The sequence below is a fragment of the Acanthaster planci genome, linkage group LG14 (assembly GCF_054643075.1).
Source record: "Acanthaster planci isolate LZ-2023a linkage group LG14, COTS_SCS, whole genome shotgun sequence".
NCBI lineage: Eukaryota > Metazoa > Echinodermata > Asteroidea > Valvatida > Acanthasteridae > Acanthaster > Acanthaster planci.
Window position 1 is genome coordinate 11,642,697 of NC_141790.1, and position 15,557 is coordinate 11,658,253.

The window sequence follows — 15,557 nt, forward strand, 5'->3', positions numbered from 1 at the left end:
AGAAGCGTGAACCACCAACAGATGGATATCAGAAGTTTCCATGCCGTGTTTTGTACAAAACCAGTAAGTTTCAAATAGGGTAGATACAAATCGTCATGCATGCTCCACATGTGTAACCCCCACATTCAAAATGTAGATCTATATATTTGCACATTTCTCTTTTAAAAATCCTTTTACAAATATTGTGTAGTCCCCCCCCCGTTTCATCATTCAAAATCATTTACATGTTTAATTGATCACAAATGCATGTTTGTTATCTCTTGATCTAGAGAAAGATGGTAGGTTGAATGAAATTGCAAATGGTTTTGAAAATGGTGTACCATTGTGGGGGTGAGAATCTAAGCCTAATTAAAAAAACTGATAATTCAGGATCGGGAAGTTTGTTTGCCAGGCAACTTTTACAAAGTATTTATAGGCAAACTATTGATGCTGGCATATTTCCTGTTTTGTTTTTGAAGGTTTTTATGGAAAAGGTTTGGCAAAAGTGAGGAAGGCAGAGGACGTTTCAGATTTTTTCCACAGATGCTGAATGTGCTGGTATCCCTGCAAAGAGGCAGTCAAGGTAATGATTCCAACAGTGTTTAGATCGGTTATGAAAGCTAGAGAAAACTAAATTTGAGTTGTCTCAGTCAAATCAATTACTGAATATAAATTATGACCTATGGGGCAAGTAAAATTGCTCTATTGCTTTACAGTCTTGAGAATGAAAATGAATATTTTCAGATGGTACTTAACATTTTCATGGTTCATTATACTGCTGTATGAATTTGTACAATTGTGCACTCAGGTTGAATTGGCTTGGAAAGTGCAAGCCAGGTCCTGTTTGCTGGACTGGGACATCTGAGAGTACCATCACTGGCCAGACACGAGTTGCTTTTTGGTTTCCTAATGATCGAACAGTAATATCAATTCCATCCAAGAGTCGGTTATTTTGAATTGGAGCTGCATTGTTGAGATAGTATGTGACACAATGGACTGTTTCACTTTTGTTGACCAAATCTTCTAGGCCAAACCCACGTTACCAGGATAGCGATTCCTCTTCTGACGAGGACTGCTCAGACTCATCATGCAACGTTTAGAGAGGCAATCAGCAAAAGCACCAACATCTATCTGCAACTTCTGCACCAAAGACGCCTGCTCAAGCCCTACCTTCTCCACCCTCATCCTTGATCAATCGGTGGCCAGCTCCAGTTTGTACAGGTATTTTTTATAATCATCCTATCAAGTGGAAACAATAGTATTTTTGGTCTACTTTTTTTAGGTGGGGAGATTGGGGGAGTAGGCCAGGGCAGGTGGGTTTTTCGTTGTTGCCATAAAATTGATTTGCTCACAACATGAAACAATTTGGGACATGCCCATCTCAGTAACAACTTAGGCTTACTTCATATCCTGATCCTTCAAAATTGGTTCAATCTATACGTGTTCATAAATTGGTTAACTGATTGTGAACCCTTCCAGGTCTTAATTTGCTTTGTAAACAGTGTAAAACCGTATGTAATGTGTAGTAGTTACAGGCCAAAATTGCATTATTTTGTTCGACCATTTATAAATGGGTTGTATGTATCCAAGGATATTTTACTTACCCTCGTTCAGTAATGTCGAACACATGGCTTCTCATCTTAACATAGGAGATCATTTCCCAGCAGTATTTAATTTTCCAGATTGTATTTATATGTCTATGTGTTACATTTGTCACTTCCATGCACATAGCAACAGAAAGGAAAGTATTGACTGTGCTTGAAGAGGTCAAGATGTTTCAAGTGGAGAACAGGGCAATGCTAATAAACATCTGTAGAAAGCTTGACAACTATCTGCAGGGTACAGCTTCAACCAGTGGTCTTCCCGAGGATGTGGTACTTCCTTTGAAGTTGGTGAAGGACATGCGAGACCTTGAAACTACCCTGAGCAACTTTGAGAAGGAGAAACAATTGGTGGGCCACCTCTTCCATTTTTATGGCTATTTAGGGATAAGCCTTTTTTTCTTTATTAAAGGACTGAAAACAACTACAGTGAACACTGTTATAACAAGGTCCTTGGGACTTCACAAATTACCTTGTTATAGCAGTTACATGTACCTTCTTTTATCGGTGATAGAAAAGAACAAAGACCTGGGATCAAAAAATGCCCTTGTTATACTCATAACGTTGTATACAGTGTTCTTGTCTGTGTTTGACTGTACAATCAAAAACATAGTCAGCTTTATTGTTCAAGTTACAATCTTGTAGACCATGCAAAAGAGTCGTTTTATTTGTCTGCTCAGGTTGCATACTTAGCCAACATCGGGGGAGATGGTCTGAAGAGCATCGTGCGAAGAATTCTTACATGTGTCATCAGCAATGACCTAGCACGACAGTATAACTGGGTCGGCAAAGGAACAAAAGAAGCATTTTGCAAGCTGAGGCTTGTTGCTGTTATCCGCAGTAAGTAATTGAATTGTATGTTTTAATCCCATGTGGGGCAAACTTATTGAAATCCTGCCATTTTAGTGTCTTTGCTCACCTTAACATTGATGAACAAAAATCTTCTGGATTGTTTTCTAGGAGCTGTTCGAAGAAACCCATCCGTGCAGTCAGCCACAAATGCCGAAATTGACGAGGTGATCAAAGTGTGGCTTCGCTACTCAAAAGACAGAGATGGTGGCTGGGCAGCAAGACGAGCAGCCGCTGCAGCTGTAGCTGAACCTGCAGCAAGCAAGAGCCTTTCCAACCTTGATGAACTATCCACCGAGGAATACAGCAGCAACAGTGACAAGGAATGAGTGTTGTTTAGTGGTGTTTCATAAAAGATGTATTCTTCATTTAAACGGTTTATATAGTACCCTTCAAAAGCCTTTGTTAAATTATAGTTGTGTTTTGAGATGACATCTTAAAAGTGTTACTGTGATATTTTTCAGTGGATTCCATATGTTGAAATTGTGATTCTTTTGCAATGAACCCCCAAATTGTAAAAGTCTTGCTTCTTAATCGATTGTGTGATGACCAGTGTGGGTTGGTGCATAAAGCCTGATTTAGTTTTCATTTGGCATTTGAAACACTGGTATTTAGTGAATATCTACAATAAAACCTTGAAGTGCCATCTGAGAGATTTACTTCCAGTTACCAATCCGAGTGAAAGTCAAGTACACTAAGGCCTGCTGCAACCTAAGTTGCCTACAATTACCATTTGTAAAACATCCTTTGTGAACTTATTCTTGTGGAGGTTATTTAATGTAAAACTTTGCATGATGTGGGAAACTTTCGAAAACAAAATTTTTTGTGACACCATTTAATAAGTGGAGCAACTGGTAATGCAAAACATATAAACTATACTACTATAAACATAAGTGTTTGATCTTCAACACTAAGTACTTTTTCAGAGAAATCCAAGCTCCTCTTCTGCAAGCAATGCTTGATAAATCCCTTGCTGGGATGTTAATAGAGGGAACTTGAAAAATATATCTGTCGTATTCCAATAGCCGTACACACTCATTAGTTTCTTGTCTATCATTGTTTAATTATTTACACTTGATGCTTTTAAGAACTACCACAGCCCACAGAAGTTAATAATTAGTTTGACTACAAAACCTGGTTTTATAATGCCGAAACCATGAAGCTTCTTCTTATATTACCCAAATAATGATTACAGCAAAGTTCCAAAGATTTGTTCTGCAAAGTGAGAGATTGCTCAGATTCATTTTCAGTTGTTGAGGTGACAACAGTTTGTTTTATTAAATTAGTGGCAATATTGCTGTTCACTTGCCGTTTACTGTTAAAGGTGTTTAAGTGTTAATATTTTTAATAGTTGTTATTAAGAAATATAACTGTTACGCTTTGAGCTTTGAACAATCTCAGGGACAATTCTTGTGTTAAAACTTTGTAATTGTTTTTGTTTGTAATTGTTTCTATAAGCCCATCTCAGAACAAATGCAGATAGAATAACTTAAACTGCATTGCTGTTTTTGCTATACAAAAGTTAACTTTTGACAGCCTTCCAAATACTCTGTGACTGCAATATCATTTTGTAAGAAAAATGTTAGCAGATTGGTTAAAACTTTTAATGCAATCAGAGTTATAATTTAGATTAAAGTCTATATACTATGATGATTTTACTATCTGTATAACAACCATGAGAAACGCAGATGTACAATCTCTCATTTAGTAAACTTATTTATAACTTATTTTGATCATTGGACCAATCAATCCGTAATGGTAAAAAAAAATCTTAGAAAGAAGTAAATGCAGTATCTTTTCTGTCTATTATAGCGTGTTATAGGTAATACCCCCCCATCAAAACATTTGTAATTATCATCTTAATGACAGGTTCCAAGAAGACGCGCGCCTAACAACCCTACAATTAACCGTCCTACCTGGCCCATCCATCAACCGATGATGGCTATATATGTTGGCCTGTGATTGGCCCAACTGAGACCAAACAATCGGCTCAACACAATTGGCCCAACCGTGCATGTTTAGTATTGGCCCAACCTTGGCTAGATGTTGGCCGTCGGTAGTAATGATCGGTCTGCTGTTGGCACAACTGCGACCCAATAATCCCCGATTCCTCATTGGCCCAACCATTAAATGTTGTCATTGGCCCAACGATGGGCAAAGGTCGGTCATTCTGTATAAGTCATCGGCTCAACGTCAACCCAACATGTTGGCCCGACCGTGTGCCAATGAGCAAATCCAAATCGGGCCAATGTGGCACGCCGATGTCGGGCCAACGATTTAATCCTACGTTGGGCCAACGTAAGCTTGCTACCTGGGAAGTTCCTGAAATCATCCGCCTGCTTTTATACGTATTTATGGGGCTATTCAAAACTCTCAATGTTTTTAGAATTCCATTATTTCCATTTTTTTGTGAAACCCAATTTAGAAGCTGTTGATTGTGCTTTTAAACAGGTATGTAGGCTAACCCCATTCTAGGGCTAGTATACTGGACTCCCTCCTTTTCCTTGGAGGGAGTCCAGTAGACTGACCCTAGTCTGGGACTAGGCCGCCTACGTGTATCATGCCTTACCAGTAGTAAGTTTGGCCTACATGCATTGTAAGGCCTTTTGCAGTAGGCCTACTACTACGACCGTACATCATATCCCAAATTAGAAAAAGTGGAATAGACTTAGGCAACCGCTACGTTTGGTGTTTGGTACGTTTTTTTTGGCTGTTCTATCATGGGAAAGTTGATTCTGCCCAAGAATGGTTTGTCCAATTTTAACTAAATAGGTGCCAAAGTGACTGCAAAGAGTTTCTATACAAACCAAACTCAGAAAAAATCATGGTGTGAAATTATGCGCTGCGATGCTATAGAAAAAATTGTGTGCAGGGGGAAGGCTCTTCCTTCGGCCTATTGAGGGTTTAAATGCATTAACCAATAAAATACATGTAGGCCTATAAGGTATATTTGAAGAAAAGGTTAATAGTATTATAGTAACAGTTAAGTCAATCGTTTTAATTTTTCCCCATAGACCACAATATAAATTTTTGCCCCTTTGAGGTCCGTGTGTGAAATACGGAAAGTCATAAAAACACCAGATGTCATCCAGACCAAGTCAATAGGGTTGGGTTCTTTTCATCACGGAGAAAACTAGTGGGGACGATCGAAAGAGATTTCTTCTATTCCTAGCCCATCCTTTAAATATTTTTAAATTCTTTCAGATTCTCTGTACTCATTCAGGTGGGCTCCTCATAAGGGCTAAAAAGATGACAGGGTTCCTTGTTTCTCAAGGTGTAATGGTGCCTGAGGCCCGTTTAGGGAAGTTTTTAAGAGAAGCACACCTGCCTTACTATCATTCCAGACTACAAGTGCGTAGTCAGCAGCATCCAATCAACATTTTTTCATTTGACGGTTACCAAGACTGCTCGGCATATTACTTTGCGCCAGACTCGATCACCCGCCGCTCCATCATCCACTCTATGAGCTTTCGTGTTCTCAGCTTTCGTGGTGTCTTGTACTGGTTGACAGAAGCCGTGGTGTGAGACACAGTAAAGTCCCGTAACTCTGAGAAGGTGCCTGGCCTGACAAGTTTAACCTGGGCTGGAGAAACAGTGTTGGACCCACGCAAAAATTTGTAGTAGGCATGTTCTTGCTGAAGACATTCGTCAAACTAAATAGAAAGGAGAAATAAGACCTTTGACTTCCACATTTCAGACGAACAGCGAAACGGGAACCGTATGCATTGTCATTTTCTGCTAAGCCGCAAGAATTGTTGACAAATCTAAATAATGTCCGCCCCTGTAATTTTATGGTTGCGCCCGCGCTTCCATTCGATATTCATTTGGTTGAAATTGCTCTTTATCCAACGGAAAATAATGACAATAAATTGGACACAATATAATTACCTTGGCCTTTTGTTCTTGGGTGACATTCAGTTCCCCCTCGCCCGGATCGACCTCAACAAACAAGATGTAGTACAGCTCTGTCAGAAAGAAATGAAAAAGAGCTCAGAAAAAAATATAAAGAGGTTTCTCCATTAAAACTTAAGATTTTAAGCGTATTTTTTAGTATCTCGTGAAGTATTAATCGTACTGTTTGATCCCGGTTTGTTTCCTAGAGGGACTTTTTCGAGGCTTACCTGAATTGTTTGGATCGTAAAGTGGGCTTTCGGCGACTGTCCACTCCACCAAATGAATTCCAGGCCAGCTTTCAAAAGTGACCTTCATAGCGTTGCGAATGACTTGTGTGTTCATTTTCTCGGAAAACAAATTCACATGCTCCCCTGTCCTGAAAAAAGCAACACACAAACGTATAAAAGATTTATCGAAACGCTACATGGTTCAGATTATTGTTGATAAACACTTTGCGTTGCAATGTTTCAATCTGACGTTTTCTTTTCTGCTGGAGTATTGGTGCGCGTTTATGAACAGAACCAATCAACATTTAGAGACGTGTTTCCCATTTTGTTTGTTGAAGAGAAATGACTGATGTAACCCTTGCTTAGAAAATTGATAAGAAAATTGAGTAGACACCTGCAACTTTTCCGAGTAAGGGTTGCAATTTCTTAAGTCTCATTTTGGTTCAGTTATCTTTGGCTTGACTTTTCTTCTGGTAATTACCTGTAGAGCATGCGCATCACTGGACAGTTCTCGTGAAATCCCACAATCTGAATAATGTCTCCATTCCTATAGCGGTAGAGTCCAGAGCGCGTGGTCATCACCAGTTCATATCTGGCACCAACCTCCACCTCATCAATGAGAAGAGTCTTGGGATCTTCATCCAAACTACAAAAACAAGAAGGACATGGGGAACTGTTTGGTTAATACCACTTGGATCATCTCTGTTCTATGTACTTTAAATGTTGCTTCCCTTTCATTATAGATAAAAACAAAGCAGGAATATAATCAGGCAGTACACTGCTTTAGTGACACTTTGATCATTAAGGTATTTCATACTTGTTCTCCTCTGGAATAAACTCAAAAACTGCTGAGATGGGAAAGAAAACATATTGTGGTTCTTTCTCATGAATCCACAGGTTGGCCGCCATGACTCCTCCCTCAGTGCCACCGTAGCCCCAGCTGACGCAAGGAACACCTTTCAAAGAGAGAACCATGTAAGAATATCTGCCATTTTGCCTGAAACAGCTTGCAATCACCCTTAACCTTGCAATTCTGATTTCCTGCTCATTTTTCATAGCAACGTTAACACAATGCTAATTTAAACTTTAAATAATCTGAAACGTGCTTTCGTTTGTCGTTCCTGGTCATTGCTTTGTTCTGACAAGCGCTATGTTTTGTAAGTATTTGAATATTTGGTTCCAAGTTCAATACAGACCTGTATTTTGGGTGCCAACACTTGGCACTCATCACGTCAGAGGTATGATAATGCAAAGCCGTTTTGCTGCAGCAGACACGGGTTTTGCCGTGAAATTTCGGTAGAGCTGAGTAGGCCTACACGTACACTCGGAAACACAAACAGTAACGGTCTATTTACAATATAAATCCTTACCAAAGCTGTATGTTTCTTCTAACTTCTCCCGAAAACCCAAGATATCAATTCCCTCCGTGGCCACAAGATGAGGCCAGATTCTCTTCACGATGCCATGAAAACCTTTTTCGAATTCCCTTCTTAGCTGGGAGACGCGGGCCGGGTCAGGTCTGAGGTAGTCTTCGAGGGACCGGCGTACATCGGGGATCAGTGGGATCTTTGAATTGATTTGACCGGTAGATAAGTCCTCCAACATTGCTGGCCAGTTGGTCTCCAGAGACTTCAGAGCTCGAAAGAGTTGAGGTGTGAACATGGAAGAAAGCAGAGCCAAATTAGGGTCATCAATCGCGAACAGCATATGAACATACATAGCAGAAGGCTCATGGGTGATGGTGAAAGCTAGCGGAGGGGAGCTGAGATCAGATAAACGCTTGAAGTCCCGATGATGGATGTAGGTGTAAGGAGTAACAGGCTGATCACTTTTGGTAAATAAGGCTTTTTTATGGGTGTAGAGAAGACCGCGCTTCTGGACTGGGCTGGGCGTGTGAGTGCCTCGATACATGGCTAAACGTGAGATTATTCTGGTCTGGGCATCCCCCTCAATCCAGAAGTTAACCAACGGTATTTTCTTCCCGATACCGGTGGTTCCAGAGGTGACAGCAAATCGTACGGGCTTCTCGTCAAGGAAGAGCCCTTCCTCCCCGTCAGCTAGTCGCTGGATGTAATCCTTGAAGTGATCGTAGGTGGTCAGGGGATGCTTCTTACGGAGATCGTCCAAGGACTGGATCTCTCCAAGACGGTTCTTGCGCCCGTACTCCGTCTTGGCATGTCGCCTGGTCAGCTCCCGAATCAGATCTTCTTGGGTTTCTCGTGGATGTTTCCACGTGTGGTTGGCCTTTACCCAGATGAAGGGCGTGGCTAGTCGTTCCCCTTGGTGTCGTTTGTAGGACAGGAGTAGACTGGTGAGCGTGTGGCTCGCAGAACATCGAAGGGACGAGATGTGGAAGGCAATCAAGGAAGAAATCAGGGATAAAACGCCCACGGTTCCTGTTCAAAAATTATGGAATACATGTAAAGATACTATTTTTGCTGTTGGGCTGTTTTTATTCTACCAGTTTTTATTCTACCATATGGCAAAGTTTGTGGCAAGATAACTGTGAACCCTTGCCAGGAGTAGACTGGTTAGCGTGTGACTCTCATAACACGGGAGAGACGAGATGTGGAATGCAATTGAGGAAGAAATCAGGGATAAAACGCCCACGTTTCCTGTTCAGAAATGATAGAATAAAATGTAAGGATACAATTTTTGTGTTGTTTTTGGTCAGGGCTGCTTCTTCCATATTATGTTATTTGATCAGTGAAGTCGTTGCCTATCAGACGTGACTTCTGAACTAATCTTTTGCGTTGAAGAGAGGTTCAGAGTATGGGAGATTTTGCGCCCTTAAAGTCCCGATTGTATCATTTCCAATTTGCAACAAACATTACTATGATCACTTAAATTTGAAACTGCTCGCCCTAAATTAAGCTCACCTGCAAGTACTCGGAAGGCGAGTTGGTTCTGGGAAGACAAGCAAAAACTGAACAAGATAGCAGCTAGGAGGGATGAGATCACTCCCCAAAGTGCACAGCGAAAATTCCATGTCGACACCATTTTGACTGGTTCTTGAGTACAGAGTTACAGTGTAATTACTGTGGACGTTTTGGGGCGTTTCAAATTCCTCTCCTCAGTCAGCCTAATCGTTCGTGCCAAGCAGGGTGCCTAGGGTGACTCAATCCAAAGTAAGCAGGACTGACGATAACGCTACTTGGTGGATGCCCTCTGATTTAGGGTTATCAATTTGAGCATTGTTTGGACCAATTATGGCGTACACTGTGCCCCTTGCACCCTGCTGCAGGAACATTCAATCTGCTATAAAAGTCTACAAAAGATCTCATAAAACTGAAGACTTTAAAACTGATTCAGTGTAAAAAAAGACCTATAACACAGTGATGAGAATGAACTTTAAAGCATTAAATAAAAACGTGGAAACTGATGATTAATGTTGGCAGAAACCGTCGATGTGGTACTGTTCATAGTCCGTGCTCAGGTTTGAACGCATGGTTTTTAATTAAAATGCACCATCCCTTTTTTAGCTAACGCTACGTCATTTAAATGATCACGAATCAGTTATTAATACGTGTCATGTCCTAGATTAAATCACTTGAACAGATGGACGAGGTTCTGAAACATCCAGTTACTTGCGTAGTCGCAGGACCGACTGGTCCCGGAAAGACTCAATTTGTTAAGGAATTACTTGCTTCGAGCGGGAACTCGTCCGTCATTGTTCCTTTTCCCGAGCACGTGATTTGGTGTTACGGCAAATATCAAGATGCTTATAACCATCTGGCAAGTGTTGCCCCTTACATACATTTTGTGGAAGGTTTTCAGGAAGATCTTCTTTCCTCGTTGGACCGTTCGCAGAGAAACGTGGTTGTGATAGATGATCTCATGTCGGAATCCGGCAACAACAAGAAGGTCACCGAACTTTTCACAAAGGGTAGCCACCACAGAAATTTAACCGTTGTTTTCATTCTGCTAAATTTGTTCTACCAGGAAAAGAGATGAGGACAATCAGTCTGAACTCCCATTACATGGTGTTGTTTAAAAACCCTCGAGATGCCTCCCAAATCATTCATCTCGCCAAACAGATATATCCTGGAAACTCCAAGTTTTTAATAGAAGCCTACCGCGACTCCACATCGTCACCTTACGGCTACCTGATGCTGGACTTAAAGCCGGACACGTCGATCTGAGGAGATGAGATTAAAAACTCACATTTTTCCAAACAAATACACCGTTGTCTATGTGCCCAAGGCTTAAATAAGAAGATCCAACGTGCGCGGCAGTCATTTGAAGATGTCCAGGCGGCTGAGAAACCACGCTTTGTTCCTGCGCATTCTGGCCCAGTGCGCTCCGAAACAACGACAGACCATCGTGCAAGGGGCCAACGGGGAGCTCGTTGCCTGTTTGTGCGAGTGTGCCCTTAACATTTTAAACGGTAACATTCCCCTCACACCGAAAGAAACGAGAAAACTTAGAAGGTACAAGGAGCTGATGAGACACCTAGCGGACAAGAAGGTCGGCGTGCTAAAAAGAAAAAATTCTCGGTCAGAAGGGGGAATTCCTTGGAGCTTTGCTTACACCGATACTGGGCGCTCTGGGTGGCATGTTGTTCAAATAAGAAATATGGAGCACGCCAAGAAGATGGTTTTGATTCCCCACGAGACCTTAAACCGATTACAAGCAGCTAGACGACTCGAACAAACCCCCATCACTAGAGTCGTGCACGGACTTGACTCTGAAATGAGACGTCATCTGGAGAGACAAGATATAAGAGCAGAAGAAAAATTAAAACTCTACCACCAAACCCTGGAATCGAAATCATCGGACCACCCCCCTCGCCTTGAAAAACAAACGGGTAAGATCGAATCCGTTTCATTCAGAACAGAAACAGAACTCCCCAATCTGGATCCTGAGGAAGGAGTGGAAGAAAAAACCCTTTGCCACTACTGCGCCCGACAGAGATGAAGATTTGGGGCTGTCCTCTTTATTTGCAGAAGCTTCGCATCTACCAGATGCGTCCCCCAGCAGGTCCGAGTTTGGAAAGCTGCGTAAAAAGAAGGGGAAGGGGAAGAAAGCCGAACGGCCTGCCACTACCCGTATGAAATGGACACCATATTAAGCACCGTGACCTTCTGAACTGAGCTCATTTTTAAGTTGCTCTTCATCTTGGATTGTTGTCCTCCAAGACAACAGTGCAGAATCGCCAACTATTAAAAACGGTGCGTTGTGTACTGTTGTGTTGCCGCAGCACACTCATCATCGAACACCACGAGAGTACAGATGGGAGAGACATACCTGAAAAAAGTGTATCACGACCCGCGGCATTCGGCGGTGTAGAGGCTGTTTACCGTGCTGCCTTAAAAGACAGCATCCACGTGACGAGGAAAAAGATTCAAAAATGGCTAAGCCAGCAACCCGTGTACACATTGCACAAGCCCGTTCGAAAACATTTCAAGAGGAGTAGAGTAGTGGTCGACGGAATCGATGATCAGTGGCAAGCGGACCTCGTAGACTTGTCGGCGTTGTCCGAATACAATGGCGGTCAAAGGTATTTGCTGACGTGTATAGATATTTTTTCGAAATTTGCGTGGGCGCAACCGATAAAGAACAAGACGGGAAAGACACTAATTGATGCTTTTCAAACCATCTTGAACGACGGCAGGTCACCCCGCACACTTCAGACCGATAAGGGTTCGGAGTTTACCAACAGACTGTTTCAATCCTTCCTCAAAACGAGGGGCATTCACTTTTTCACGACTTACAACGAAACCAAAGCCAGCGTGGTGGAGAGATTCAATCGAACCCTCAAGACTAAAATGTGGAAATATTTTACGGCCAACAATACGAAGCACTACCTGACGGCTCTACCCAAACTGATGACCACGTACAACACGTCTTTTTACCGCAGTGTTGGAAGAGCACCCGCCACCGTCAATGTTTACAATGCGGATGCAGTCAGAAAAACCTTGTACCCAACTGTCAGTGCTCCAAAACACGCCCCCTTTCGATTTAATGTGGGAGACACCATACGCATAAGCGTGGCGGCAAGGCCTTTCAGAAAAGGTTAATACTTACCCAACTGGACTGACGAGATTTTCACAGTGAGAGCACGGATTGCTAGAAAACCACCCGTTTACAGATTAAGAGACTACACTGACATCATCGAGTACAACACCGTGGGAGACATCAGAGCACCTCTGCTCCGCACAGTACATGTTGAAGGGGAGTATGGGGACACGATTACCAAGACGTACGTCAGTCCTCATTACGTACCGCTCAAACAGAAGTTAGTGAACACTATAGAAATTGATATAAGGGACGACGCGGGAGCACACGTGCCATTTTTAGGCGGGAGGGTCATCGTGAAGCCTCACTTTAGAAAACATCGCTCTTCGTATTTGAGTTAGTCATTACCATGGGAAAGCACTTTGTTCCGCACTCCAAGTATTATGAAGACTACTACACCCATCAGATCGGCAGTGGCTTACCGGTAATCCACGGTCCTCATAACCAGCGAGGATTTGGACTTGGCGGAATCCTGGGTGGCCTCCTGAAATCGGCCGTGTCGTTGTTGAAACAGGGGGCAAAGGCGCTCGGCCGTCAAGCCATCCGCACCGGTGTCGGCATAGCAACGGACGCCCTTGAGGGAAAAGATTTAAAATCTGCAGCTAGAATGAGGTTAAAGAGTGCCGGACGTGAACTTACTAATCGCGCAGTCCGTGGCATCTCCACGGGGGTGACGGGTACACGCCGCATGCGTATAAAACGCAAGCACTCAGGCAGACGCGTCAGATCCTCAGGCGTCAAGCGAGCGAAAAGATCGCTAGATATCTTTGATTAGACATTTAACCGTACCATTTTACTTCCAATCCCTAACATGGCATTTTTGCACGTCCACTCGGCCGAATGCGCCAAATCGGAATTGGATTTGTTCACGTTGCCCCCCACCCAGACAAGCATCGAAAAGGGACACACACAGAGTATCGTCCCATCTCCAACATATCAGACGGCGGCCCTATTGAGTTTTTTTGTTCCGGGCTCTGGCGAAGAGTACATCGATCCGTCTCAAACAAAGCTAAGTTACGTCAAGGCCAAAGTAGTCAACGCTGACGGAAGTAATCCCGCTGATGACGCTGAGGTAGGCCCCTGCAATTTACTGCTGCAGTCTCTGTTCAGTCAGGTGGACGTGACTTTAAATGAACGTCTGATTTCCGCTTCAACGCCTACTTGCCCCTATCGAGCCATCATTGAAACTCTCCTCAGTTACGATAACAATGCAAAAATGTCACAATTGACTGCGGAGATGTTTGTCAAAGACACGGCCGGGAAAATGGACAACGTGAACTGCACAGCCGAAGACGATGAAACAAACACGGGCCTAAAAAAGAGGAGCAAGTTCATGAAAGGGGGGTGCATCGTGGACATGCTAGGCCCTATTCACAGCGATCTATTTTTCCAAAATAAACACTTGATAAACGGTGTAGATTTAAAACTAAAGTTCATCAGGAGCAGTGATGCTTTCTGTCTGATGGCATCTGGAGGTAATCCCAGCAACAAGATAAAAATTGTAGATGCTTCATTGTTCGTTCGGAAGGTAAAGTCAGCTCAGCGGTCATGTTAGGACATGCCAAGGCCTTGCGGAAAAGGCCACTGCTAAATATCCCATCAAAAGGATCCTGTGTAAGATGGTTCCTGTGCCGAGGGGCAATCTGACGCTAACACAACATCACGTGTTTCTCGGACAGCTACCAGAACGCACCGTGGTAGGCTGGTATCCAACGCTGCCTACAACGGATCCTACGCCAAGAATCCCTTCAACTTTCAGCACTTTAACCTCAATTTTCTCACGGTCCATTTGGACGGAAAGCAAATGCCGTTCACTCCTCTGAAGCCCGACTTCCACGTTTTCGTTGCCTCGACCCTAAATCTCGTGGTCTTGACTGCCGAACGCTACGTCGCCATAATGTACCCATTCAAGTACTTAACTCACTTCCGCAAGAAGCAAGTCGTAGTTATGCTAACAGTTTGGTCAGTGGCCATATTGTACAAAAGTCATAATGCCTTTTATTACACAATTGAGGATGAAACTTGCAAATTTCGTAATTTGTCAAAGGAGGCTAGCATAGCAATGGGAACTACTGCATTCTTCTTTGAGTATCTGAACCCATTAATCTTCATGTCTTTCTGTTACGTCCACATCATACATCAGTTGAAGAAATCCTCGTCCATCGTCAACCCTGAATCATCAAGCAACCAACAAAGCGACAATAGCATGAGCGGCTCCCTGCTTCGCGCTCGACGTAACACGCTGAAAACCTTCTTCATCGTTTTCGTGACGTACACCATCTGCTGGTCACCCAATCAGATCGCGTTTTTCGTGTTCAACTTTGGGCTGCCGTTGAATTTCCAAGGGGTCTTCTACAACATGTCCATGGTGTTGGTCCAACTGAATACATGTGTTAATCCCATTATCTACGCCTTCAAGTACAGACAGTTCCAGAACAGTTTGAGAGTTTTATTCAAGCCGTGTTTGCCTAACCTTCCCTTGAGAGTCGACCAACAATTGGCATCTACCATTTCATCCAGATTGCAGCCATTAAAGTCCCAAAAGATGCGAGCTAAAAGTCAGGAGATGAGGGAGAACTCTTGAAGACTTGGAGCTCTCCATGACCACCTCTTTCCGAGATAGTATGTACGAACGGAATAAATTCTTTAGATACCGTGCACTTTTTGTCCGAGAGTTATCAAATGAAATGGTGTAATCAAATTGTAGACTAATAAATTATTGAATATCATAATAATGAACATGTATTAATCATTTTGCAAGATATCGTTGACGTAGCGCTGGATTATTAATTACCCATGCTTTTGGCAGTTGGCAATTTTTATTTCGGGATATACAGGTACAAGTAGGATCTACAGTTTGACACAGAGCGCACAAGACATGGGTGAAACTTTGGGTCTATATTTGCACAGTTGATCATGTGATTTGAAGAGTTCAGATCAATTGGAGAGTAACGGTCACAAAAACAGAAGAGGGAAGAAGGAGAAAAAA

At 42.7% G+C, this 15,557-nt stretch overlaps 3 protein-coding genes across 3 annotated transcripts; 2 read left to right on the forward strand and 1 right to left on the reverse strand.

Annotated features, from left to right (window-relative positions):
• The first annotated feature begins 84 nt into the window (after window positions 1-84).
• LOC147796854 (uncharacterized) lies at window positions 85-4,215 on the forward strand. The gene is made up of 5 exons (XM_087146072.1): window positions 85-562; window positions 1,007-1,200; window positions 1,711-1,931; window positions 2,261-2,420; window positions 2,541-4,215. The coding sequence occupies exons 3-5, from the start codon at window positions 1,752-1,754 to the stop codon at window positions 2,756-2,758; spliced, it is 558 nt and encodes a 185-aa protein (XP_087002198.1). The 5' UTR covers window positions 85-562; window positions 1,007-1,200; window positions 1,711-1,751; the 3' UTR covers window positions 2,759-4,215.
• Window positions 3,468-9,802, reverse strand: LOC110983590 (uncharacterized). Its single transcript, XM_087146066.1, has 7 exons — window positions 9,430-9,802; window positions 7,921-8,946; window positions 7,368-7,506; window positions 7,032-7,196; window positions 6,551-6,699; window positions 6,318-6,394; window positions 3,468-6,082 (listed from the first exon to the last, which is right to left on the reverse strand). Exons 1-7 carry the CDS (start codon window positions 9,548-9,550, stop codon window positions 5,846-5,848), a joined length of 1,914 nt encoding a protein of 637 aa, XP_087002192.1. The 5' UTR covers window positions 9,551-9,802; the 3' UTR covers window positions 3,468-5,845.
• A 156-nt stretch (window positions 9,803-9,958) lies between these two features.
• LOC110983602 (galanin receptor 2a-like) lies at window positions 9,959-15,477 on the forward strand. The gene has a single exon (XM_087146071.1). The coding sequence runs from the start codon at window positions 14,373-14,375 to the stop codon at window positions 15,150-15,152; it is 780 nt and encodes a 259-aa protein (XP_087002197.1). The 5' UTR covers window positions 9,959-14,372; the 3' UTR covers window positions 15,153-15,477.
• The last annotated feature ends 80 nt before the right edge of the window (window positions 15,478-15,557 follow it).